General features: G+C 41.5%; 1 protein-coding gene across 3 annotated transcripts; it reads right to left on the reverse strand.

Moving 5' to 3' along the window:
* Positions 1-3,561: 3,561 nt before the first annotated feature.
* Positions 3,562-24,451, reverse strand: MAN1B1 (mannosidase, alpha, class 1B, member 1). Of its 3 annotated transcripts, XR_774177.1 has the most exons (15): positions 24,280-24,352; positions 23,091-23,266; positions 21,801-21,909; positions 20,998-21,134; positions 19,755-19,915; positions 17,907-18,016; positions 16,431-16,616; positions 14,059-14,207; positions 13,224-13,412; positions 12,280-12,470; positions 9,839-9,959; positions 7,090-7,287; positions 6,664-6,795; positions 4,901-5,819; positions 3,562-3,888 (listed from the first exon to the last, which is right to left on the reverse strand). XR_774177.1 is itself a non-coding variant. In XM_010564592.1 (14 exons), the coding sequence occupies exons 2-14, from the start codon at positions 23,250-23,252 to the stop codon at positions 5,616-5,618; spliced, it is 2,049 nt and encodes a 682-aa protein (XP_010562894.1). In that variant the 5' UTR covers positions 23,253-23,266; positions 24,280-24,352; the 3' UTR covers positions 3,562-5,615. The 3 variants fall into 3 exon arrangements, 2 of the variants coding, with proteins under 2 accessions (XP_010562894.1, XP_010562896.1); XM_010564592.1 differs by having other exon boundaries at positions 3,562-5,819; XM_010564594.1 differs by lacking the exon at positions 23,091-23,266 and having other exon boundaries at positions 3,562-5,819; positions 24,280-24,451.
* Positions 24,452-25,686: the final 1,235 nt, after the last annotated feature.

A 25,686-nucleotide genomic window follows, 5' to 3' on the forward strand; every position in this document is an offset into this window, starting at 1 on the left:
TCATCTTTGCACATAAACAGGTGGATTCTTACCTACTGGAATTGTTATACACCAATAAATACTAGCATAATTGCAAAAATATTAAATCCTGGTAATCAATTGGATGCCTCAGTTGATCCATTTACAATGATTTTATAAGCGGAGAAGCCTCCTGGGTCATCAAAGGTTTACATTACTTATACAGGCAAAGTCACAGCATTGCTTCAGCTTCTGTTACATTGCTCAAACACAAGACTCTGTGTTAAGTATTTGCATTGCTGGGTCCCAGCCACCATCACAGTGCGACTGATTCCCAGAGCTATAATGTCATTCACTGATGCTATTTCACAATATTCGGGTGCTGACAAAAAGGGGTTTTTTGCACACAACCCGCTTACCTCTTCCCCGTTCAAAAAGCCAAAGGTTCTGGTCCTCACCCCCCACTGAGCAGTGCAGGGAGAGGGGAAGAGCAGGAACAGATGAAAGTCTATTTATCAGATCTTTCACATTTGTACAACTTAAGGACAAATCATGGAAGACCCAATTAGTCAAACTCCAGCCCCCAAAGAAAAACACTTTAAGACTGTTAGTGGAACTATATCCTCAATAAGACCCATATTCTCTCCGTTTGTGCTGATGAAAACCTCTGCTAAGAGCTGTCAACATCCCTTTTGCTCATACTGAAGTCGGGCTTCAGGTTTGTTGCTGAAACTATGGCTTATACAGCGCTGCTGCTTCCAGCCTTTCTGAGACACTAGAATCTGGTATTCACCCTCCATGCTCACAGACCCACCCAACTTTTCTGAATTTACATTTGCTGTACTCCAGCAATTATTCAGGACTAGCACTACATTAAAAAAAAGACAGCAGCAGATGTGTCTGCAGAGAGAGAGGATTACATCTTGCTTATATTACCTTTCTAACAGCATCCTTAGCTCCCAGCAAGCAGGCACCCTGACTAAACCAAGCTAGCAGTGCATTAAAGCAGCCAAGTTCAGTATGAGTCTTTTAGCAAGTAATCTGCAAGTTACCGCCTTTGTCCAGTGGCTTGTTTTCTGCCTTTGAGTGAAGAGATGCCCAGGTGTCTTTTGACCTTCCAGAAGGATAAGAGTTCTTTAATCCTCTTATAATGGACTACACTGATCTCTTCTTTTCCTCTTGCAGATAGTACTTGCCCTAAAGGAATCTACATGGCGTGAGAGTCAGAAATGGTTTGATTTATACGGAAGGATGAAGTAAAGGCTTTCAAATGCTATGGCAAAGGAGTAAACAAGATACACATGGACTTCCATGCAGATGATTGCTGAGCAGCGCTAAGAATAATTACAAAAACAGCCTTCAGAAACTGTGGCAGAAGTCTGAAGCCAGTGCCACAAACACCCATAACATTTTGAAGCCTTGAGCAAGGATGAATGGATCTAAGCAGAAACCCCTGGTTGTGTGGTGCTCTCTGAGCTGAAGCAAAGAGCCCAACAGCAGCAGTCACCGCTCTTGCAGGAACACTGCTTGTGGCTGAACTTCAGGGAACAGAAAAGGAAAACAGAGTGCAAGAAGAATAAGTGACCCAGAGGACCATCCATAGGTAGAGCCCCTGTGCTGGTTTAAGACCTGTACCAGTGGGGTTGTTGAGAAAAGGCTTATTTATTCTATCATCACATACCAGCATGAGGAGTACCACCAAGATGGGAACAGCACACAAAACAGTAAGAAGCATGCCTCTGGTCGCATGCCTTTAAGTCAGAGCTTGAAAACTGATCATGTGAATCAGCAGGTTTTCCTGGCAAGCACAGGTTATCCACTGCTGAAGAACTCAGGGTTGGTTTTTAGTGGAAGCTGAGGCCTCCAGACTTTGACAGTAAGTTCTAGCAATACTTCAGAGACAAAAAACCCTAAGCCACTCTTCCAGAATCCAAAGTCAGGAAACTCTTAACCCTTCTGCTGAAGCAACAAGACAGCATCTTGGAGCCACCCTGACATGTCAGCTTTACTGGTCTTGTTAAATATACTGAGTGTGGCACTGGAAATCAGGAGCTGAATCGCCTGCAGGGGTATTTCTAGGACTGCACAGCTGAAGGGATGTAGTCATAAAGGGCAGAAGAGATTCACAAAACCGTGTAAACATGTTAGCTGCAAAAACCTATCCTGTCTGCATCCCTCATCGCTGCGCTGTCACACTGGTATAGAATAGGAAACAAAGCAGATTCTTTGCCTAGTATTTGGAGCAGTAAATTACAGCTCTATTTGAGCTTGGCATGTAATGTTGAAAATCTTGTTAACGGAAAGCCATGTGAAACACAGAGGGGTCCCTGTCAGCCAATACCACAGATCTTGCAAAAATGCCAGTTTCTAAGACCTGTAGTGAGCCTTCAGTTCTCAAAAAGTTCAGAGAATAGATGCCAACTGTAGCCCCATCCATCTATTGAATTTTCTTTGAGCAAATAGGTACATATTCTTTTCTGAGCTGTGGCTTAAACCCCAGAGTATGAGACTTCCAAGTCCTACAGCTGTGCAGCACTCCGCGGCTGTGCTCAGATCCATTTCTGTTTCTCAGTGAAAGCGTAAGTGAATAGTACAGCTGGGTGAGGCTGGGTTTGGGGTTTTTTTGTTTGTTTGTTTTATTTTAATTAGGCAAGGCACTCAAGGTCTTGGAGAGAAACCAAGGCAGCTCTTCGTGCAAAAGGACAGAATCACTGGCTGAAGAGATGGCCTTTCCACAACATTTGACTTAAGTGTCAGAAGCATACCAGTATGTTGAAACACCAAAATGGATTACAGACCCTGCAGTTAAGGCTTTGGTTTGAAGAACCACAAAGTACTCGAAAGAAAAATTTTCAAACACGTGCAAAGCTTCTGTTGCGCTGGAGGAGCACGTAGTGGAACTGAGATAGGCTGAGAAGCTCAGAGACTAATCTGACACAACATATTAAGTTAAGGAAATAAAAATAAATAAGCAGTTAAAGTAACGTCTGCAAAAGAACAGGAAGAAGCGGATGAGCTTTTATCAGATTATTTAGGTTTGTGCCATTTCACATGTGATATAGGAGTCTGAAACAAGCATTTGTTCTCAAAGGTAGAGTGAGCTGAACAATCTTAACTTCAGATTTAAAGGACAAGGACAGTAAAGCCACACTTTGCAAAGAGATTCAGTTTCCCAGGAAGAATTAGGTAGAAAAGAAATTAATTGTACCAACAGGCTCAGCTAAAAGACAAGAAGTGTGTTTGGGAAAGTGATGAGTTATTGTTTCCTTCCTTTAACTCATTATGAAATGGCTTATTACTCTCAAGCCAATCATAAAGCAAAAAATAACACAGTCTCCCACAGTCCCATTTGTAGAGTTGATTACATTAAGTCTAAGACTTCAACAACAGAAGATTTTTGGTGAGCATTTATTCCACTTTCTAAGAAATCTCTTTGTTTCCTCAGTAGCCTTGCCATATACGTTGAAAAGCCAAACTCTGGCAGTTTTACAATCCGTAGCAAAGTCATTAATTAAGGGTTCAATACTAACTTCAATCAAAGGCACAAGGCCAAAGCAACACAAGTCAGTAGGGCCTGGGTAGTCTCACACAGGTTTGTTTGGGTTTTTTTCTTTTCTTTTTTTTATCTCCAGTTTTAAGCCTTCAGCTTTTAGCCAAAGCTCAGCTCCTCAGAAGCATGAACCTGCCTCACAAACAAAAACACTGAAGGTGCTTCCTCCCACATTTCAACAGCATTTTCCTTCTTTGCTGTTATGTCAAAGAAAACAAAAGTCTCAGGAGCAAATCAGTTGTGCAGACAAAGACTACAGCTACTGGATTCCACTGTACACATAAGTAAGAAACTAATTTCCAGGGTTACTGGTGGCATGTGAACTGGAGGAACATTAACATTCTGCAGAAACTTGTCATGTCTTGCAAATCCCAGGGTGCCTTTGGTGACAGAAAAAGGTACATTTAAATAATTTGTAAAATTTCTCCATTTCCATAAGCCATCATTAGCACACGGAATGATAAATATTCTTTAAAAGACTTAAATAGTGGTCCCAAGGGTAACTTCTGACTCCAGCAAACAGAATTATCAGCATAAACCAAATAAAGATGCATCTTACTTTACAAATACCATAAAATACACATACCCCCCTCAGCCACTGGAAAATTAACCGTTACAGTCAGATTTAATTAGCTCTGTGTAGCGGCCCTGAATTTAGAGGCAACTGTACCTCACTGTTCCTACCACGCATCTGCATACTTCCCACCACTCCCATTAATGTGAGGGGAAAGGACATTTTGGTGAGAACAACCTCTTTTAAGAAATATGAACAAGCACATTTCTGAGAACTTATCTGTGAATACAGGACTGTCCAAGTAGCTACAAAACCAAAATGAAAAGCACTATAGAAAGTCGATTTCTAAATTCATGGTTTAAAATCTATTTGCACATAAGATCCCAGGGCTCCCATAAGATTCTTAAAAAAACTAGGTCTGCTTTGTCTTCAAGCAACTGAACAGATTTCACTAGTTCTATTGGGACCAGAAACTGTTGCAATACATTTAGACTGCCTGCTTTTAATACTACTAATGAAAACACTTCTACCCAAAGTACTGTTTAGGAAAAAAAAAAATTTAAAGTTTCTCCACAGTCCAAAAAATGATGAATAACATGAACTTTGCTGTACAGTTGTAAGCTTGTTTTGAGTCAACAAACACAATGCAATATCTGGACAGGAAGGGACGGAAGGAGGCTGACTTAGAATTATACCCAATGTGCTCACAAGCTTTCCCAGTGCCCAACCTCAGAAAGCAGCTTTCAGTCAGAATACCTGAGTCTAACTGATGCAAATAATATATAAAATGCATGTGTAGTTTCATTTGCGTTTCACATTATATCCTGCATTCCTGCAGATAAGTTAAAAAACTGCAATACCTCTACAAAATTATATACCACTTTGAGCCAAACCAGCAGCGGATTCTCTTCCATCATTCATTTTAGCCACAGCTTGAACAGATTGTTCAAAGCGCTCTATAAAACTAAGACACTGTACAACAGATGCTTTGCTCCCACTTCCTTCTTCTAATGTGATGCAGCATAGCTCGGTAGTTTGGAATGAGATCAGAGTATCAGTAGCAATACTGACAGCATTGCTTCTAACTGGGACAACATTACAGTTCTTTGTTTATTCCGCTTACCACCTGAAACACCATACATTCTTATGAAGGAATGGCACTGTAACTGAGTGTTTCAGTCAATCCAGAAAAAAACAGAAACCTGTAGGCTTATTCCTTCTCTCCAGGGACAATCCTGTGCTGTAAGACAACTTGCTGCATTCCCGATATTTAATGAGCATTTAGTAAGACTGACATAAGTGAGTTCTGGTTCACCAGAGCACCGTGAATGTCACAGTGCACACTACAATTATTCGCTGAACCTCATCATCAATACCAGGAAAACCAGCTTAGCATGGCACAGCTTGTCCATCCCACGACCAGGAATTAGACTTAAGACTGACAGGACTTCTCCAAACCAGAGATGCCTTCCCAAAGGTTTTGTTTGTTTTAAGCCAAAAAAAGGTGCAATATAGCATCTCTCCTCAAACCCTGAAAAGTAAAGTGACTTGAAGATAAGAATGCCACCATTGGAATATCTACTGACACCCAGTCTATGCTGGCACCCAGATAGGGAGTGGATGAGCTTCTGTGTTAAATATGTATTTGTCGAGGTTGATTAAGTCTATGTCTTCTGAAAACAGCAGAAACATGTATTTGAGTGTTTCCCCAAGGAAGAAGCTCTCCATCTTATCTCGTGGCTCTGGATTACTGGGATTCTGGACGTTGTTAATGGAAGTATAACCACCTGTAGGAACCTGTGCCAAAAAAAAAAAAGAAGCAGAAATTTTGTATATTTTGATAATCTAAAATAAATTATTTTCACTTCTTAACATCCAGATGCACTTGGAGAAAATAAGTGCTAAGAAACAGTTCAGCATGTTTTTAATTTCACACTTGTTTTTCATTTACATATAAAACTCCAGTTATGAAAAAAATCGCATTGCATTTTAAAAGAAAACATGAGGATAAAATGAAGCAAAATGTCCATTTATGCTTAATTTAAAGAGGTATCACACAGAACATCCCCTTGAAGTTTCTGGACAAACATACAGAAAGTAACTAGTGCAATTTCTACATTAGATTTGGTCAAAATTCTCTTAAGAACAGACCATGGATATTTAATGACCACTTTTACAGCATCTCAGAGTGGCATCTCCATGAGCACTGTAGTCAGAATTAATATAAAACCCCTTCTATTAAAGCATTAATGCCATTTTGTGGCAATTTTTTTTTTTTTTTGCAACTTCAACCAAAGGGTGCTTTCAATCCGGCCAGGTCCTACTCAGCTTCTGAATTCTAAAAAAGATCACAGTAGAGATTCTAATAGCTTCTAAGAAGACATAGAGATGCTTTGGTAGTCTGCATACAGCTTCTACATTTTATTTTTTAATCAATACAAGTTCTTTCCCTGAATATACTAAGTAGTGCATCTCAAACTGTAAAGCACTGCATGAACTGAATTTTTCTGTGTGTTCTTACAAAGTTCCCCACAGGTATTTAATGACTCTTGAAAGATAGTAGGTTTTCAAAATTCTTGTTAAGAGAGCAAGTGAGTGAATACAGTCCTGACAGAACAAGGTTATTTTAAGCTGACCTTACCCGTGTGTATTTATTGAAGTTCTGCAAGATTTCCCAGCCCCAGTCTTGGTATTTTTTATCACCGGTGAATCTGTACATATAAAAAAGGCTTTCCACAGTTTCTGGTCGCAGTAAGTTGTGCCTGTCTGCAGGCTGCAAGAGAAAAAGAAGGCAAGAATAATTCACACAGGGAACTTCCTCAAGGATACAGGAAGAAAAATAGTGATTTCCATCTCCATTTACTCCAGAGAGTTTATTATGCATAACTCAGATTCTAAATACACTACAGGGGTAATTAAAAACAAAGGCTAGGGTACACCTAGAAAGCAAGGCAGCAAAAGAACAAGTTGCTCCACATCAGAGCACATCACCAATATCCATCCAGCTGGGAGTTTCAACAGCAGAAGAGATACAGAAGAATAATCAAATTACAGTTCAGGCCATCACCTTGATTTCCACATCTTTGTGGCCCTTTTGTGCATGAAGATTGAAGTGTACGATCTCTGGACTCAGGCCTGTCTCTACTTGAGCATACATCTGGTAACAGGTTTCTATAAGGGCTTCAGCCAATTTCATGTGGTCAGCAGTCAATCCATTGTGAGCTCCCAGTGCCAAAGTACCAGGCAAAAAGCAAACCAAGTGATCCTGCAAGACAAGACAACTCTTACTGGGGAAAAAATTACACAACAAACAGGTATTTGTGTGTGTGCTTCTCTGTGTCCATATGTGTGTGTCCTGCCCGCCCCCCCCCCCCACCTTTTTTCTTCTTTCTCTTCTTCAAAACACATCTGGGGTACCAAGAACTTGAGAGTAACTTTTTAACAATCTGATGTAATGTAGCATGAGGCAGGCAGCTTTATTACAGAGACATCACTGATTTGGAAAATGTACAAGACTGTGTATTTTTATGTCAAGTTTCTGGAAAAAAAGGTCTCAGGTCAGGGCAAGGGGGAAGAAAGCATCTTTGGTTTACCAGAAGTATACATTTCATACCAATTCATGAAAGGGGGGGGGGGGGGGGGGGGGGGGGGGGAGGGAGGCAGAATCACCTCAAGGTTTCTCAATAGACACCTAAAGGGACTACATAAGGGACAAAGATCATCTGAATTTTAAACTTAAAATGGAACAGAGATGGGAGTCAGCCACAGAAAACAAAGCTTTGGTGAAAGGGGAGAGGTCAGCTGAAAGAGATTTTCCTCATTCTGAAATAATCACCTTAGAACTACTGTAAGAGAGACAACATCTACAGAGATCATTAGAACCACTGATACATCTGGAAAACACCAATAAGCTTTCAAGCATACTTCTGCCTGAAAGCTTGCCCCTTTCTTGCAGCTTTGTTATTGGGATAATAAAAAGCTATCACACCTCACTTCTATAGAGCACCAAATATGCAAGAGCACCATTTTTCTAGACAGTCTGGAATACAGCTGGCTCCCATTCCCACCACTAGCTCTCCTAGACTTACTCTCTTGTTTACAGTCAGCTGAATGCCACAGATACCATGCCCCTTGAACAAATCATCTTTGGCTCTTCACGTATATATGGAAGCGGGGCACCTGAGGATGATCATGTGAAGAGCATTCCTGCTTGCTTTACCAAGACAAAGCAGCAGCAATGAAAGGAGTGCAGGGACATTTCTTTCTTAGCTTTTACTTGCTACAGCAAAAATTTGTTCAAAGGACAAGAGGAGAGGTATTACTTCAAGAACTGTGCAACATTTGTAAACAATCAAGATTAATTTAGTTAACTTTCCAAGAAAGCTCAGTCATCAAAGTCAGTTGAAGAACACATCAGAAAACAGACTGTAAAAAATGCCCAAAACTAATCTCCAGAAAAATTCTATTTGCAATATAAGACGGATTGTCCTCCTTCAGGGGCTAATCCACCACTGCTATTGTGAATCTAAGAATTGCAGGTTAATGTCACATATGGAATTTCAAATTATTCTTGCCATTCAGAATAAAAGCTCAGGTCTCACGATCCAAAAACATAGTAAAAACACTCTGGTGCACAAGCAGCAGGTGTACGGACCTTTAAAAGCTTTGTCCAGTCCTAAAGGAAATGGTTGAGGGTGGTGAAGGTCATCATAGACACAGGAGACAAACATCCCCCACTTTTCCAGTTGGCCAGGGTAAGACACCTGTCAAGCCTTTCACCCAATAATAATTCATTAAATACCAAAACACTGACTCCCTGAAACAGAAGCAAGTGTACCAACACATGCAGAAATCTAAGCCAAACCTATCTGTCTGAATCCAATTCTGTCATATGGGGGAGCCCCCTCTACCCAAAACCCAGACTTCAGTCTCGCTCACAGCAGGTTTGGAGAGCCTTTGGGAAATTCAGATGCAAGAAACACATGCTGAAAAACAGAACTGTAAATCTCAAAAACACTACATCAAGAAATGAAACAAGTCAAAGAATTCACTAAAGCTCACTTCAGGTATTGAAAAAGCGTTAGTCATCTTAAAAAAATGCCACACATACAACACCTGCACTTGCTTGAGATCTTTAACTGAAAGATCTTAAAATGCATTTTAAGGAGTATGGATGCACAGATTAATAGCAGGGAGTTAAGATCAATCAATTTTCCCTACAGCAAACAGCATACTGTTTTACTCAGTAACCCTACATATAGTAAAAGAAACAAATGTCATGAATGGACAGAACCCTCCACAACTATCAGATTCTTTTTTTTGACCCAGTAACACAATATTAGATCACCTCCTTCTTTTGAAGGTAAATCAGAAAAGCCAGGTGTGCAAGTATCCACCTATATATTTTTGAATTATGGAAAATAAATAATACGTAAAATACACACTGCCTGAACAGTTTCAGACACTTGAATTTTATGACCAAAACAGGAAAAAAAAGAAAATTTTACTCCAGGACCAAAACGTTCAGTCTTACAGAAACATAAATGGATTTACTAGAGTAACTCAAAGAGAAGGGCCCTGGTTTGTACAGGTGACTACTGTCTACAAACTAGTTACTCAGTACTGCCATCACACTGGCTATATGTATAGTTTTGGCTTTTTTGGGGCGGGGGGGAGACTGGTTTCTTTGGAGGCGGGAAAGGGGAAGACAGCACAGAAGCTTTGCGTTTGCCTGTCCATATGCTGATTTTTTTTTTGGTAGTGTTTTTTCTGTTTTCTTTTATTGTTATTTTTTTAAATGCTGTTGAACCTCTTACCATCTTGGCACTGAAATGGCCGTGAGCAAGCTCTCCTACAAAAGTAAGCTCCTTGGGTTGTGATTTCTGAAGAAGATGCTTTTTCACTCCTTCTATGGCTCTCATATAGTCTTCCAACAGCCTGTGAATTAAAATAATTCCCAGTTGGCTCACACACACGCAGTCAGAACACATTTAATCATAGCTGATGTTCAGCACAATCCTTTTGGCAACTGTTATTTCAGTCTAAAGAATTATATTTAACCAAATGTGAAAACTGACATAAAAACCTCAAAGTCACCATCAACTGGACATTAATTAGTTATTGGTACCATGTAGCAATATTTGCTTTACTTGAATTTAAGTATTAAAAAAAACGTACCCCCAAGTCTGTTTCTAGACAGTAACCAGATTTTATTTCAGGAATCCTAAGAAGTACAATAATTGAAATCACAGAAAATCTAGGCTAGTAAGGACCTCTTGGAGGTCTCTACTTCAACCCTCTGCTTTGAAGCAGATTCAATTAGATTGGGTTGCCTGAGGGCTCATCTGAGCAATGTTTTATTAATCTCCATCCAAAGATGGAGATTCAACGACTTGAGCAATCTTTTTCAATGTTTGACCACTCTCATTGTGAAATATTGTTTCACAGTATTTAATTGGAATTTCCCTTGTTTCAAAGTACTTCTATGTGGAAAAAGCCCTGTTGAATAATTCCATTTTGAGGCTCACAAAATGCCATCGTTCATGGTCCCAAAGTCAACAGTTCTCCATTTACAGTGAGGTATAGCTTGAAAAAAGCAGTGACACAAACTTTCTTGTAGACATGCACCTGCTCTGATATAAAGAAATGCCTGAGAGAGGCACATTGTTGCTCTGTATGCATTAAACCCCTCCACATGAAGTCCAACATAATTAGCTTAAAAGCAGACAAAAACTGCTTGGATTTCTTGTCTTGTTTTGGAGGAAACCTCTTCCAACATCTCTAATTCCTCTGCTCCTTGCAAACATTCTCTTCCACTTATCCAGTGCTGATAAAGAAACATGAGAGACTGGTTTGGGTTTGTGTGGCAGGGCTTTTGGTAGTGGGGGAGGGGCTGCAGGGGTGGCTCCTGTGAGAAGCTGCTAGAAGCTCCCCCCGCTCCAAGTCAGACTAGCCTCTGGCCCAGGCCGAGCCCATCAGTGACGGTGGTAGTGCCTCCGGGACAACATATTTAAAAAAGGGAACCTACAGCAGGGGAGGAGATTGGAATGTGAGAGAAACCCCTCTGCAGATACCAAGGCCAGTGAAGAAGGAGGGGAAGGAGGTGCACCAGAGGAGGTTGATGCCCCTGCAGCCCCTGGTGAGACAGCAGGCTGTCCCCCCCCAGCCCAGGGAGGTGACCGGGGGAGCAGATGCCCACCTGCAGCCCGGGGAGGAGCCCACACCGGAGCAGGGGGATGCCCCCGAAGATGGCTGGGACTCCACGCGAAAGCCCGCACTGGAGCAGTCTGTGCCTGAAGGACTGCAGCCCGTGGAAAGGACCCACGCTGGAGCAGTTCATGGAGAACTGTCTCCCGTGGGAGAGACCCCAATGCTGGAGCAGGGGAAGAGTGAAGAGTCCTGCCCCTGAGGAGGAAGAAGTGGCAGAGACAAGGTGGGATGAACTGCCCCCAACCCCCATTCCCCATGCCCCTGGCGGGGAGCAGGTGGAGAAAATCAGAGTGGAGTTGAGCTGGGAAGGAGGGAGGGGTGGGGGGAAGGGGGTTTGGGATTTGGTTTTATTTCTCATTATCCTGTTTTGATTTGATTGGTAGTAAATTAAATTGATTTTGGTTTTTTGCCCAAGTTGAGCCTGTTTTTTGTCCATGACCATAAGTGGTCAGTGATCCCTCCCAGTCCTTATCTCAACCCATGAGTCTTTCTTTATATCTTCTCATCCCACCATGGGGGGAGGAGTGAGCGAGCAGCTTCATGCTGCTTTGTTACCAGCTGTTCTCAAACCACGACAGGGATGTAAAGCAAAGTTTACACAAACAAACTTCACTCTCCCTTCTTAGAAATATTATTCCTCATGGATTAACTGTCCTACCTCAACAATCTTGTAGGATTCACCTTTCCCTAACAAACCCAGAGAAAACAGACATCGCTGGTGAAATGAAGTATCATCAGTATTTCAGAAGTGTCTAATTATGTTCCATATCTACTGCAAAAACTCCTGTCTGTAACATTCCTCACATCTGATGTGCTGAGGAAGAAGTTTTCTGAGGAGAAGTTTTGAGACTAAGCCTAACTCTCATGCTGGTTTTATATCAAGTTACCACAGGTCCCTCTTGCTTGCTTAGCTTGCTTTTAAAAACAGTGGTATTTTCAGTCAACTGTTGGGCACATACATTATTTTTTCTTTAAGCAGTAAACTACAGCCTAAAGTTTTACAGCTCGCATAATTCTCACACTGATATGAGAAGTGCAAGGAACTTACTCGTTTTCTTTTTTCCCACCCTGAATCCATTGCTTGAGCAAATACTCATAGTAGCTGTCAGCTCTGGCTCCCAGAGTATAGACACCCAAGTGAGTGAACTGCCCGCTATTGGTGTTTATGAACATAGGCACTAGTCCATCATTTTTCCCTGAGAGGGTGTGAACATGCTTCATCACCTCATCTACAGCTTTCTAAAAGAAAGAAAATAGCAAAATTAAATTACAGATATAAATGATGCACGAAACTGTGGCTAGTAACTTCAGGCCAGCAACAAATCTTTAACTATTCTTCCTCAAATTAGCATCAGGGACATCAAGCTCGTGCATTATATTAAATACAGGATTTCAAACTTTCTGACTCTCAAAACATGATGTCCTGGGTACATTTAAGTACCCTGAAATAATTATAGCTGTTTCCTTTCCTTCAAGTAAGCCCACTCAAAAGCCAGTACTATGGCACTGGACTATGATCTGACTTGTATTTGCAAAGTAGAAGTCTAGCTAAAACAACAACTACATGAATTGTGCAATAGCTAAAACTTACTTAAATAACTGCACTCTTCGAAACTTGAGCTGTGGATACAGTTTAAAACAATAAAACATCACCAAACAAAAAGAAAAGTGGAAAACATTATTTTCTCTGGAGTTATTTTTATTTCAACTAACTTTTCCTCATACTGTGGGGTTTTTGGTTTGGTTTTGGTTTTTTTTTTACATCAAAAGCTGTTTCTGAGGGAGAAAAATAATTATTCACTGCCACTACTACTTTTTTATATTTAAGAAAATAATCAGAATTACTTTGTTTCTTTTCCTTCCCTCATCTAGAGTTTCACAACTCATTTAATGTCCCTTAGAGACTACAGACACCACATGTATTGATGGAGGTCAGTGGTGGAGCTGTAGAGAGGTGGAAAAAGAGAAAAGCATCAACTGATTCTTCCATACCTGGAATTTCTCATCTCCAGTAAGACGAGAGAGCTCCCTAAACTCCAGCTGAATACTGGTCACCTCTGCCACAGTGCTGTCAGATGTCCAACGAGGTGGATGTGCAGTGCCCCGGCCAATGTTGACATCAGAATATGGTATCTTGGAGGGGGTCTTGAACGCTGGCATAAGCCTGTTCCCAATGTCTTTCTAAAGAAAACCCAAGAGCACAGGACAAAACAACAAACAAAACAAAAATTAAATATATACACACACACACAGCCCTTTAGATTTTCTTTCAGCAAGCAAACAGAAAAAGAGAGAATAGCAGCTTAGTTTTAGATGGTACAAGAAAGCCAAGAATTAAAAAGGGTCATGGATTTATGTATAGTAATGACTACAGAGTTTATACCTTGCTCCTAGTATTGCACGCCTCATTTGAGTCTGCAATCCCTGTGTAATGCAATGTAATTCTGAAGTCATTAACTGCATCTAGCGAATCTAAAGAGGTGGCTGATGCTGTTAAGACACACAGAAAGGGCAACAAAGCACAACTATTACTCTTTGCCAACCATTTATTTCCTTTTTTGTTTCATGAGATTTATTATGGTCAGCTCTTCATCAACAGAAGAACAGGCATATAAGAATACCCGATAAAACACAGCAAGGCTCTGAGGTTATCCAGAGAGCAAAAAAGCAGCGCAGGCTTAAAAAATTAATGGTAAATCCCTCTCCCACCACTTTAAATATGAAACTGTTAAAAACCAGCAACATTTAACTTTCTGATGAATCTTTCCTCAACTTTGTCCAATATGGAATACATAATCCAGTTTCATTTGTAAGACTAGTCACTCACGGCTTTTTCCAGGAAGAGGCTATCTCCAGAGAGATGGTAGGTGCTCAGCAAGCCCCCCAGGATACGAATAGTGCTCTCAAAGAGGTTCACATCCACATTTTTATCAAATACTAAATCGTTTGCTACCCATTTTCTTGCTTCTTCAAACTCTGCAAAGTATAAAAGGTAGTTCAGTTATGAACTGCTGGCATGTTTCAACAACTAGACTACAGACATTAATACTCCATGTATCCATGACAGTTACTTATATCTATCTACACAGATCACAACTTTAGGTGGAAAACTAAAATGAAGAGCACATGCTGGAAGAAGTTTGACTACCATTGGCTTAATTCTTATTCAGTACATACTACAGATGCATACAGACAGAAATACCCAGCAAAATAAAAAGTTCTAATAGTCTAAAAAAAGAAGAAATTGAGGAATTCTTTGTTGAAATAGTCCAGAAATTTAGGTCTTTTAAGTCCATCCATTTGACTTCCAGAAGAGCCTTCTGAACTTTTTAATTAAATCTTTTAAACCAAAGCTGTTATCTACCAAGATAAGGGATAACATTTTCAGTTAACAGCCATTAAGGCCTTTAAGTCTAGCAATGTCCTGGGGACCCTGCCTCCTGCTTCAGCACTTAACCCATAAAATCCCGACAGTCTGCAATTTTTTCTCCAGAAACAAAAATGGTTGTTTATCACACTACTAATTAAAAAAGGAATGTAAAAATAAAAGCCATTTTAAATTCAACAGTCAGTTTATCAGCAGCATCATTCAGTGATTGCTTTTGCACAGGGTCTAATTCCATGGTGTGTGTGAGCCAGCTCATGCCTCTAACTGTGAAGGCTAAGTTCTCACACCTTCCCAAAACTACTGATTATCAGCAGGTGCAGAAGAACAACCAGCTTCCCAGAAATGGAAGGTATTCCACAGGAGATTAACTCAAAAGCAAAAGGATGCCCCTGTGCCCTCACGAGAAAAAAAGTCTTGGATGTTGGGTAAATAAGAACCACAGAAAAATCTCTGCTGTCAGATGTTAGCACTGTCTAGCAGTACCATAGAAAAGGTAAAGTCCTCTTTCACAAAAGAGTTAGCATTCATCAGCTTATAGGAAAGACTGGCAACCTCAAATAGAACTTTCATTTATATAGCATTTGTTATTCAGAAGAAACCCCAGGAGCTTTCTAAGACAATCAGCAAAAGAACTGCTATAAAACATGAAGAAGCCTTCACCAAGAACCCATTTTCAAAACATCTAAATTACTAATAATTTATTTTAAAAGCTCTATACAGTTCACTGTTAATTTTTTATGAAAAATAGGCAGCACGCTGTCAACTTGGTGAAACTTCAAGATAGCCTGCTCAGGCCTAGAGCTGCAGACACAATACAGAGTTTTTGTTTGATTTAATATTTTACACAAACTTCAAAGTTAGAAGAGACTGAACCATGAAAGACTTTGACTTTTTATTGTCCCCTTACTAGCAGCTCTGTTCTTCCTATCTTGACACAAAAAATTGTATGATTGATAGAAGTTTACAAAGGTGGCTACTTACCAAGGTTAAATAGATACAGTTCCAGAATTTTTTAAATACCACTAAAAAAACCCCTGCACCACAAAAAAAAAAAAAAACAAAACAAAAACCCCCCAACCAACCAACCAACCAACAAAAAACCCCACATACCACAAAATACTTTTAAATACTGATTAAGCAAGTTTTTTTGCAACAGAATTGCAGAATTTCTGGCTTAGTTTTTAAAATCTGTTTGGAAGTTTTCTAACAGTCACTTCCAGAATAACTATGAAAAAATACAGACGGCAGAGCAGTTCAGGAAGGAGATATTGAACACTCCCCTTCTCCATCCACTGATTCCTTAGAGAAACAACGTTCTTAAATCCAGATATGAAATATTGATATTAGGAGTGATAAAACACAACCTAGGAGCTTACAGGCTAACTGCCTAACATTGATGGGTAGAAAGCCTCCAGTGGCTGTATAATGGCACAAAGATAGCACTAGGGTTTTAGTATAGAAACAAAAATCAGGAGGCTTATTAATACATTCTTCAGATTCTAGCAGATATAGCCATTGTTATATCTAACAGCAGAATATTTTTTTTCTGGCTCAAAATTCTATTCCAAGAAAAATGGTGGCCTTTAATATAGCTGGTGGGGTTTTTAATATTTATTTTTATATATATTTTATATATATACACACACACACATATATATGTGTGTGTGTGTGTATTTACCCTCACAGTAAAACTAAACTTATTGGCCACATGCAATAAATGTTCCCCTCAAACAACTCTGAACATGTACTGCCCAAATAGAAAATAAGGAATTATTTTAGAGGGAAAAAATGGAGGAGGAAAAAAAAATTACCTTCTTTTAAGCCTAAAATCCACATGGTATCCAAGGCATCAATTAAGGTAAGCCCAAGTCCAAACCACTCACTGTAGGATTTGGACAAAGGCTTCAGTTCATCATGGCCCCAGGCAAAATCCTTGTATCCTTTCCATGCATGGCGGAAGGCTTCTATCACAGCCATCTGACGTTCGTTTATGGGCACTGCCAAAGGAAAACAGCACTTTGCTCAAGACTTCTGCAGTGGAGTTATGCAGCTATACCAAACACCATTTTGCTGTATTCTACCCAAAATAAACTTTCTGCCAAACTAAATGATCAGTGTAATGGAAAAACCATCCTCAGATTATTCTTTTTAGTACAGCTTTTCCTCTGCAGAACAACCAGTCAGAGTTTCTGGTCAGCAATTCAGCCAGGTGGAAACAGAGATCTCTCCCTGGCAAAAAAAAGTCACTTCTGCAAATAAAACATTAAAATATTCACATGCACAGTTGTTAGATGAGTATCACTAAAGGTCAAAGACCTGAAAATCAGGAAATACCAGAATTAAGATTGCTTAAATCAACTGTAATTCAGCTGCTGAATACATACGCTTAACAATAAAATCCTCAGCTAATTTACCACATACCATTTTTTCTTCACCTTCCCCGTCTAAATTTAGCAGAAAGCAATGAATAAAAGTCAGTTATACAAAATTATTTCCCTTGAACTTTTCATTTAATACAAAAAAGGAAGAAAATTTACATTTTCCATCTTGGGCAAGGCCATGTCTTTTTGCATGGTTCTACTGAAATTTTTGCTTGCAATTTGCCATAAAGTTGAGTTTATGTTACACATTCGAAATGAAAAATTTCAAGCCCATTAGCTGAAATTTTGCAAAATTATAAACAAAGACTTCTAGAGTGGGAAACACCAACCAGCGTAACTAACCCCATATATATTAAGCTAGCAAATGCCACATTACATACATTGTAGTACGCCACGTTTATCATATCAGAACTTCCTTGTAAGAACCCAGAAAGCAGAGCAACAGGTTCTTTACTCCACAAGGACAGCAACTGCAAAAACAACTGCTACAGCTTTCTGGTGAGCCTTAAAAATAGTTCAGTTTAATTCAGGGACAAAGTCACTTTCCGTGTATTTGCAGAACAAAAGGAAAACCACTGCTGAAAAAGGAAGCTGTCCCTTTCAAGCCCTCTCTCTTTAGACTGTCCTTTCCTGAAGAAAAGATGGAAATGTGTGCCTCCTCCCAGAAGCTATATTTCAAAGATTTGTCACTAAAATTTATTTTCAAATTCTGAAGGCTAATAAGCATGAAGGCTGTCATGGTGGAATAAAGACACCAAAAGGCTTAGATGTTCTAGATAAATAATCTTTCCTTCATTTTTTGTTTCCTTTAATTAAAATAAAATAGGTGTGCGTGTGTGTAGGAATTGCACAACTTCAACCACAAAAGTGAGCAGAAATAAAGGTATCATTAACTGTGCTATTTACCTGGTTCCTTCTGGTCTTCAGCTTCCACAGATGAAGGTTTTTCTGGTTCCTTTATTTTACTAGACGGAGGTTCAGTGCTTTGGTCAGGTTCTATCACTGCTCCTCTCCAGCTGCAAATCCAAGGGATTGTAATTAACTTGATCACAGAAAGTAATGCAAATGAATGACACTTATCTCTGCATTTCCTTTTTCTCACAATACTTTGATAAAACAGCGATTTGGATTTTGTATCAAGGATCAAAAGAACCATGTTGTCCACTAGATAATTTTTTTCCGTTCAAAAGAAGTAATTTGCACCAGAGAAATTTTACTGGTTTAAGAAATGTATCTTACAGGGTCATGGAATTTCATTAAATATCTTGGCAATAGAATTTAATAAAGAACTTCTAAAAAGAATTAAAACACCTAAGAATGCTGCCATTAGAAGTATTTTGTTATCTACCAGTTCTGAAATGATCACAGGAGCCACCAACACTAAATAGTACCACACAAATGATGATCATCAAAAAATCGTGAATAAGCACAAAGGACTAGCCACTTAAGGTAGTACTTGCTTTAATACCAAGGGGTTCACAAGCCTTCCCTACCACCACAGATGCATAAAACAGTTTTTACAGGTTTTTATTAAGAATATCCTTATGTAGAAGTCTTTCAGAATGGACTTCAAGTCAAGCCAAGTTCATATCAAGATCAAACAATCTCAGCCATGCTGTTCAATAAATAGATATGTTGCCTTCGAGTTCATGATATGCCTCCTAAGGGAACCAAGCTTACAGGACCTTTAAAGTTTATATTGTTTACAGTCAGCATACCTTATGACCTACATAAATCCCATAATTTCATTTCTTACTTTCATTCTTTAAATTTGTAACTAGTCTTCACTGCTCTCCTAAGTTTTCCTGTTACCACCCATTTAACTCTACGAGTTATAGCATAAGCACAAGAGTAAGACACTTCAAGTCATTTTGAGAGATTTCAGATAATACCAACAGCCAACATGCTGATGCAGGCACAGTTCTGATGTTATGATCAGCTCAGCTGTGCTGGTGCTGAAAAGGACACAAACATACAAAAAAACCCAGCCTAGTGTTCCAAATCTTAAGAACCTCTGCTGAACTTGTAGTCTTTTCTATATCCAAGTCGCATGCCTCCAGTTATTCCCAAATCAGAAGATTTCAATCAGTAATATCTTAGGGAATAACTTAGTATAAATATAATCATAGCAGCATAGAGACTCTGTAAAAGATATTACTATATCTGCATAAAGGGTCTTTGAACTGTATGATTAATCTTTTGTAAGAAAGGAGTAAGCATATCTTGTACAGTTACACGCACACAACTACGTACACGTCTACAACTTCTGCCAGTTCAACTTGGGCTTACTGTGCTTAGTGGCATCATACCCCTAACCAGCACTGAAACTGGTATAATCTTCCAAGTCTGGCCCAGGACAAAGACACTTGTGACAGTGTTATTGTATTGATACTGGTACATTAATATTTACTACAAACCAAATGGCAGAAACCTACAGACACTGAGAATTCTCCTGAGCATTAAGAGCATCTAAGTGCATTAGAAATCCAGACAGCCTTGTAGGGCTCCAAATCCTCTGCAGTCCTATGATGCAAACAGTAAAACCCAAAAAGCTGCACATTCACTGAAATTAAATAAATCAGCCTAGCAATATCAACAGCTGTCAGGCCAGACCTGAGAACAAATATATGCAAGGAAAGAAATCAACCTCAGACACAGACAACAAAAAGCCATTACAATTTTCACTCCAACATCCAACGGATCTTGGGGGGGGGCAAGGCGGGGAGCACTGTAACTTGCTGGAAACATTTATACCTGATAATGGATTTCTCTGTTTTCTCTTCTTTATCAGCCTGGACCTGCTCTTCTACAACCCTGCTGGTATCATGTCGGGTCTTCAGCCTCACATCCCTCCGTGGTGGCTTGATCTGAAGATTGGAAGGACCACGCCAAACATGAGGCGGTTTTGGCGGCTTCTGAGAAAATAAAGAAAAAAAAAGATGTGCTTGGTATGTTGCAGAGATGGTAAAATTTCAAACCATAAATCAACAACATTCCAGTGTTAAACATAACTTCAGATAAATCTTATTTTGATATCGTATCAGCATGCAAGTTCTGCCCTGAATGGAAAGTATGCTAAAGACCTTGGGTTTTTGTTTGTTTTAAATTTTTGGTAAAACTAGCCAGTTCTTAAGTTTAAACTGATAACTTACTTTTAAACTACCTCCACTGCTACCACATACTAATTTAAGAGAAGGCACTGCCAAAGGATTGTAAAGATATTTGATTCCATTTTACTAGGCACAGTAAACTTTTATTAGAATTAGCAAAAAGCATGCAAAAAAAAAACCAAAAAAAGCTTACACAATGTCGGTGTTAGATAATACCAAGATTTACAATACAGTAATACATGTACATTTGTGCATGATGAGGGAAATATTTAATACAAAATTTTGTATTCATTAACTGGAAATCCCCAAATTCATGAGGTAAATACATGAAGAGCAACACAGTAACCTGTATTCCTCTACTCCACTAATCCACACAGTCAGCTCATGTTTCTTTCCCCTGGCATCCCCCACAAATGTAACCCTTCAAAACCTACTAACATCTGTTCTGTTTGCTGATATTTTTCAATCTACCAGAAAAGCTATTGCAGTTCAGTGTGACACTGACTGTATCCTACGTCTCATATTCAACCACCACTGTATTTAGGCTCCTCACAACAGCAAGACTAACGTCTGGAGCACTCCAAGTCCAAACAAATTAATCACATCAGGAAAGTGAAGCCTCAAGTAAGAGGTCACTGTGACCTAAAGTCCTGGCAGTCCTAGGTATATCAGTGATTAAGAAATAGTATACTGACCACTTAAATAAAAAAGGTAAAGCCAAGAAATACTATACCAAAGCCCTTCCTGAGAGGAGAGTATTCCACCCAAAGCAGACTTTTATTGCAAGTTATAACACCTTTCTCCTCAACAACTGTTGAACAAAACACTATTTGCAGCTTTCACAAGCTCTTTGGTAGCTTTATAAAACTCATTTCTTCTCATAGTACCTGAGGTGAAAGCTCTGCGTAGTCTCCAAGGTTGGCATCTGCTTTCTGGGGTGCTGGTAGAACAGCTGGATTTGCCAGCTTTAATCCAGGAATTTCTGGTTCTGTTCTCTGATCATCCACGGATTTGTTTGTTAGACCTGGACATACAAAACTGCTCAGCACAAGGAATCAACAGTTTAGGCTCCAGCTAGAAATTTGTAACAGTTTGCTGCATTCACATACTAGCTGCACCTCCAAAAAGTGTTTCCATTCTCAAAACACTGATAAACACACACTAATTGTTAGATACAAAGTGTCTTTTGGTATTAACACTGTCCCTAACATAGAAGGAGGCTGCTAAAAGGCACATGATTTTTTTTTTAATTGCTATTATTTTAGCTTGTCAATACAGGCAGTAAGATAATATCAAAGGTACATGTGCGTTCGTATTGTAAAAAAGCTTGGAATTTCTAATCTGGTGGACAATCAAAACCAAGAGAGGATTATTTTATTCTACTGTTTAGGTTTGGGTTACTAATATCTACATACAAACATCATAAAAACCACTTACAGCCTCCAAATCTTAATCAACTAAAACAAAATGTTGCTCTAGTCAAGACAAACAAGGAAAAGGCATATGAAAAATATTTCTGATGAAGCAGAAACAAGTCATTGAAACTTGTCACATAAAATCATCTCACAACTGTGCTTTAATGGATACACCCAGTACTGTCAATAAAAATTAAAACTAGTTATAAGAACTACAACAATCTCCTAAATATAACACCACATTCCGATAATTCTGAGCTATACAGAACACATACTTTTCCACGGTTCCCCCATGCTTGTGTATGAAATGACTCCACAGACTGCCAAGAAGGCAAACAGGAAGAGAATTACACTCCGCTGTAGTCGAGACAGCTGCTTCCATTTCTTTAGGAGAGAAAATAAGTAAGAGGAATAATATTTAGCATGACATTAAGAGCCTAGTCAGTCAAAAATAAACTCTTATTGGTTCATTCAGAGCAAGAAACGCAAACTGAGTAGGTTTAATTTTACCCTCTGTTTCCAACTGCAGACATCCATTGCTTATTTTCTTTGATGATAGAGAAAATAGAAATATAACATGCTAGCATATGACACAGCAGGCTCTGAGAAAGATCAGAGGCACTTGCTGAAAGAACCTCAGGGACTGTCAAGTGCCAAGATTCCCAGAGAGCATCGCATACAGTGTGCTGACTTTCATCACAACCTTTGCTGGCTGACCTGTGCATCTGCCCAGATGTCAACTGGGAAATAAGCCAAAAGCCTCTTTCCTCCCTTCTGGCTGGGGAGGTACTGCAGAACAAACATGCAAAATAAGAAACAGAAGAAAGTGGTAGAAAAACTAAAAATGTTACTGCAGCAAAGAAGAAAGGCTCAAAATAAGCTAAGCACCAGCCACTGAACAAGAAAAGCCAGGCATCTCACCTCTGACAAACATATGTGGAACTGTCACATAGAACAGGTCCTGCCACCACAAATAAAGTCACCAACTTGCAGCAACATGACAATGAAGCAAACCAACAGAACAAGGAACAAGACAAAACCACAATGTTTTCAAGTTTAGTCCTGGGCAAAAATGTCTCTTTAAAACTGAAGTATATACAACAAAAATCACTAAAAGCTAGACAGCAAATGCTACATTAGCCTGAGAGAGAAGTTTTCTCCATTTAGAGAGAGAGCAGTTGGAGTTAAACATTAACTGCTAAACCACCATTTTGTTAGTTTTCTAACAGTCCTATCAAAATTCACTAGAGCAACATTTTGCTTCTCATTACTGGTTTGTGCATACAGATAGGGCACTTCATTGCTAATGCTACACTTGGGAACAACCTACAGTTACCTACAAACCACTCTAAACCACACAGCACTTCCCATAGTCCTCATCCTCTTAATAACAACCAGAGGCTGCAAATGTTTCAGTGAAGAACTATCAAAGTGCTCACATTGCCAAGCCCCAAAGCAGACATTTCCTGTTTGCCTCCCACACTGCTGACAGTACAGTAATCCTCTACACCCTTCCCTACACACACCACAAGTTGCTGATCCCACTCCTTCACCTTCGGCTCTACCTGCACAGCCAACTGTATCATCATCTCCCAGTCGCAGAAGGATGCTTGAAACCCAGCAGCCCTGTGTTTCCTCGGGGTAGGATGGGAAAAGGGGCATTGACTGTGGTGTCTTGGGATGGGTAGGAAGGAGGCACAAGAATACATGTGGGCATTCACCACCATCTTACTTTTTCTTGCTGACAAAGAATAAGAATAAAAGGAAGGGTGAAACATCTTGTGCCCTATCCCCACATTTCCCTAGCTGTTAGTAAGAGAGAAGCTGCCATACTGTGTCCCTAAACAAGTTCTTCCTACGCTTCACCTGACCACCTGTAAAGCCTCTCTAGGTGACTATACCTCATCTCCTATCTGCAGGAAGGGTTATCTTGTTCCTTTGGCTCACACTTTCCCACACTGCCTCTCCAGCCCGACTCCCACCCTTAGTAAAGCTGCCTGCCCACTCCCTACCCACAAGCAGACAAGAAGGTCACTTCCACAGAGCTCTGCCGGAGACCCCTCTTCTCACATTCAGCCTTCCCACAGAAAGCAAAACTGTTCCCTTTACTCTCCTAGGGCAGAGGACAGGAGTCCCCCTTCAAACCCTAAAATAGGGGGCAAAGGCACCAAGACCAAATCCTACCCCCTCCCCTCCACTCCTGCCCAGAGAGCACAGTGTTGCCCCCCAGATGGCCACTAGCAGAGGGCAGGATTCCCCTCAAATGCACACCATATACCCCCGCCCCAGCTTTGTTCACAAAAAATAAGATATGACTTAGAGCACTCTCGACCAGCCTGCACTCCACAAATCCCTACCAGATGGAGCTGCCACCCGAACACCTCTGAGAGCAGACCCCCAGCCCGGGGCCACCCCTCCCCAAAGCCCAGGGCATCCCCGTCGTCAAGTGCCCGCAGCTTCGGCCCCCTCCCCAGCTCGGAATGGGGGGGTCCCAAGCCAGATCCCCAGGACAGGACACCCAACACACAATCCAGCTGCACCCAAGCCCAGGGACACCCCTCATCGTCCACTCCCTACAGCCGAGCCCTCCCCAGCCCAACAGCCCTCCCTCATTGCCAGGTGGCCCCTGCACCCAGCTCGGGGGTACCCGCCACCACCGTACAGCTCCCCACCCGCTCCAGGCCGGGTCCTCCCCTCACGGCCCGGAGCACCCCGCGGCCCCGGGTCCCCTCACGGCCTGCAGCCCGCCCTCACCCGCCAGCAGGAGCGTCGCCTCCAGGCCTTGCTGTTATTATAGCCGCCGGCCCCCACCGCCTCCTCCGGGCTGAGGGTGACGGAGATGAAGTCCCGTCGCGGCGGCGGCGAGGCAGCAGCAGCTGAGTACATGGCGGCGCCTCAGGGGCCGCAGCCCGCCCGCCCGCCACCCCGCGCGGCGGCCGCCATGATCCCGCTCCTCTCACCACAGAGCGGGACGCAGCAGCCGCTTCCGGGTGCCGCTCCAGCCTGAGAGCACTTCCGGGACTCTATGGTGCCCGTAGCAACAGCCGCGCCACGCCCTAGCAACGGGGACGCCAGGGCCGGCGCGGCGGCGAGGCCGTGGGGGCTCGCCCCCCTCACCGCGGGCAGGGAGGCGGCAGCCGCGGCCCTCCCCGCCTCACGCTGCGCTGGTGCCGCGGGGGCCCTGCGCTGCCCACCCGCAACACCCGCCGAGGCTGCCACGGGGGGACGCAGCTCCCGGCGTGGGCTTGTTCCGAGTCCGAGCAAGGCCGCCAGTCACCCTGGCCCGAAGTGGGTGGTGTTGGCTGGGGCTGAATTTCTTTCCCTTTTTCCCCTTGCTGGCCCTCGCTTTAGCTACTTTCACCTTGCCAGTTCCCCTGCCTGGCAAGGACTTCAGCTGCCCGGGCAGGAAATGAGATGTAAGGAGAGGCTGGGGGTCCTCGCTTTTCCTGTGTTGTGAGACTATAATATAGAGACCAGTCACAGAAATATTGGGGTGAAAGAAACATAAAGGGAGGTGTGAATGTGGGATGTCATCAGGTAAAACAACTCAACGACAATTAAGAGAAGGGCCTGTGCGCTCCCCTCAGTCGAGCTCAGGAAGGTGCAGCTCCCATCTAGCTTGGAGAACCATGCTCTGGTAAGGCCACAGCACCAGCCACACAGCAGAAGACACTGCACCCCGACAAGAGGAGGATGCACCACAGACACCATTGCTCCTCCTGCCAGCCTGCCAGGAAGGCAAGCACAGCAAAGGAAAACCCAAAAAAACTGTTGACTCCCAGAGGACAGAGAAGAGCTGTCTGATGTCATTATCACCTGCCAGTGAGAACCTGAGACACGCGTGACAGCCGGCATCCCTTGTCCTCTGCATCACACACACACGGTCCTGGGCAGACAACACGGGAACACGGGCCTGAGAGTAAGACAACTGAAATCTGAGAGAGGATGTGTGTGAGTGGGTGAAAAGCAACTTAAGCTGTTGTGTAAATAAACCCTTCCATAAGATCTGGCACCAAATTTCAGTACTCAGCAGGATCCACTTGTCCCACACAATTCCTTCCCTCACTTGCTTCTCCACAGACCCCCAGCCCTTCGTCACTCTCTGTGCAAATAGCTCTCTGCATCTTCACTTGGGAGGAGGAGGGACGTTATCAGTGAGTG

The sequence above is a fragment of the Haliaeetus leucocephalus genome, unplaced genomic scaffold (assembly GCF_000737465.1).
Source record: "Haliaeetus leucocephalus isolate CR32 unplaced genomic scaffold, Haliaeetus_leucocephalus-4.0 Scaffold183, whole genome shotgun sequence".
Classification (NCBI taxonomy): domain Eukaryota; kingdom Metazoa; phylum Chordata; class Aves; order Accipitriformes; family Accipitridae; genus Haliaeetus; species Haliaeetus leucocephalus.

What these genes read in the sequence shown, in the direction of transcription:
- MAN1B1 (XM_010564592.1), bottom strand. Translation starts at nt 23,252, where the DNA reads ATGGTGGTGAATGCCCACATGTATTCTTGTGCCTCCTTCCTACCCATC. An exon ending in GATTTTAGGCTTAAAAGAAG is followed by an intron (nt 14,208 to 16,430) that starts GTAATTTTTTTT and finishes TATACTTTGCAG; the next exon opens with AGTTTGAAGAAGCAAGAAAA. An exon ending in GCCATTTCAGTGCCAAGATG is followed by an intron (nt 7,288 to 9,838) that starts GTAAGAGGTTCA and finishes CTTGTCTTGCAG; the next exon opens with GATCACTTGGTTTGCTTTTT.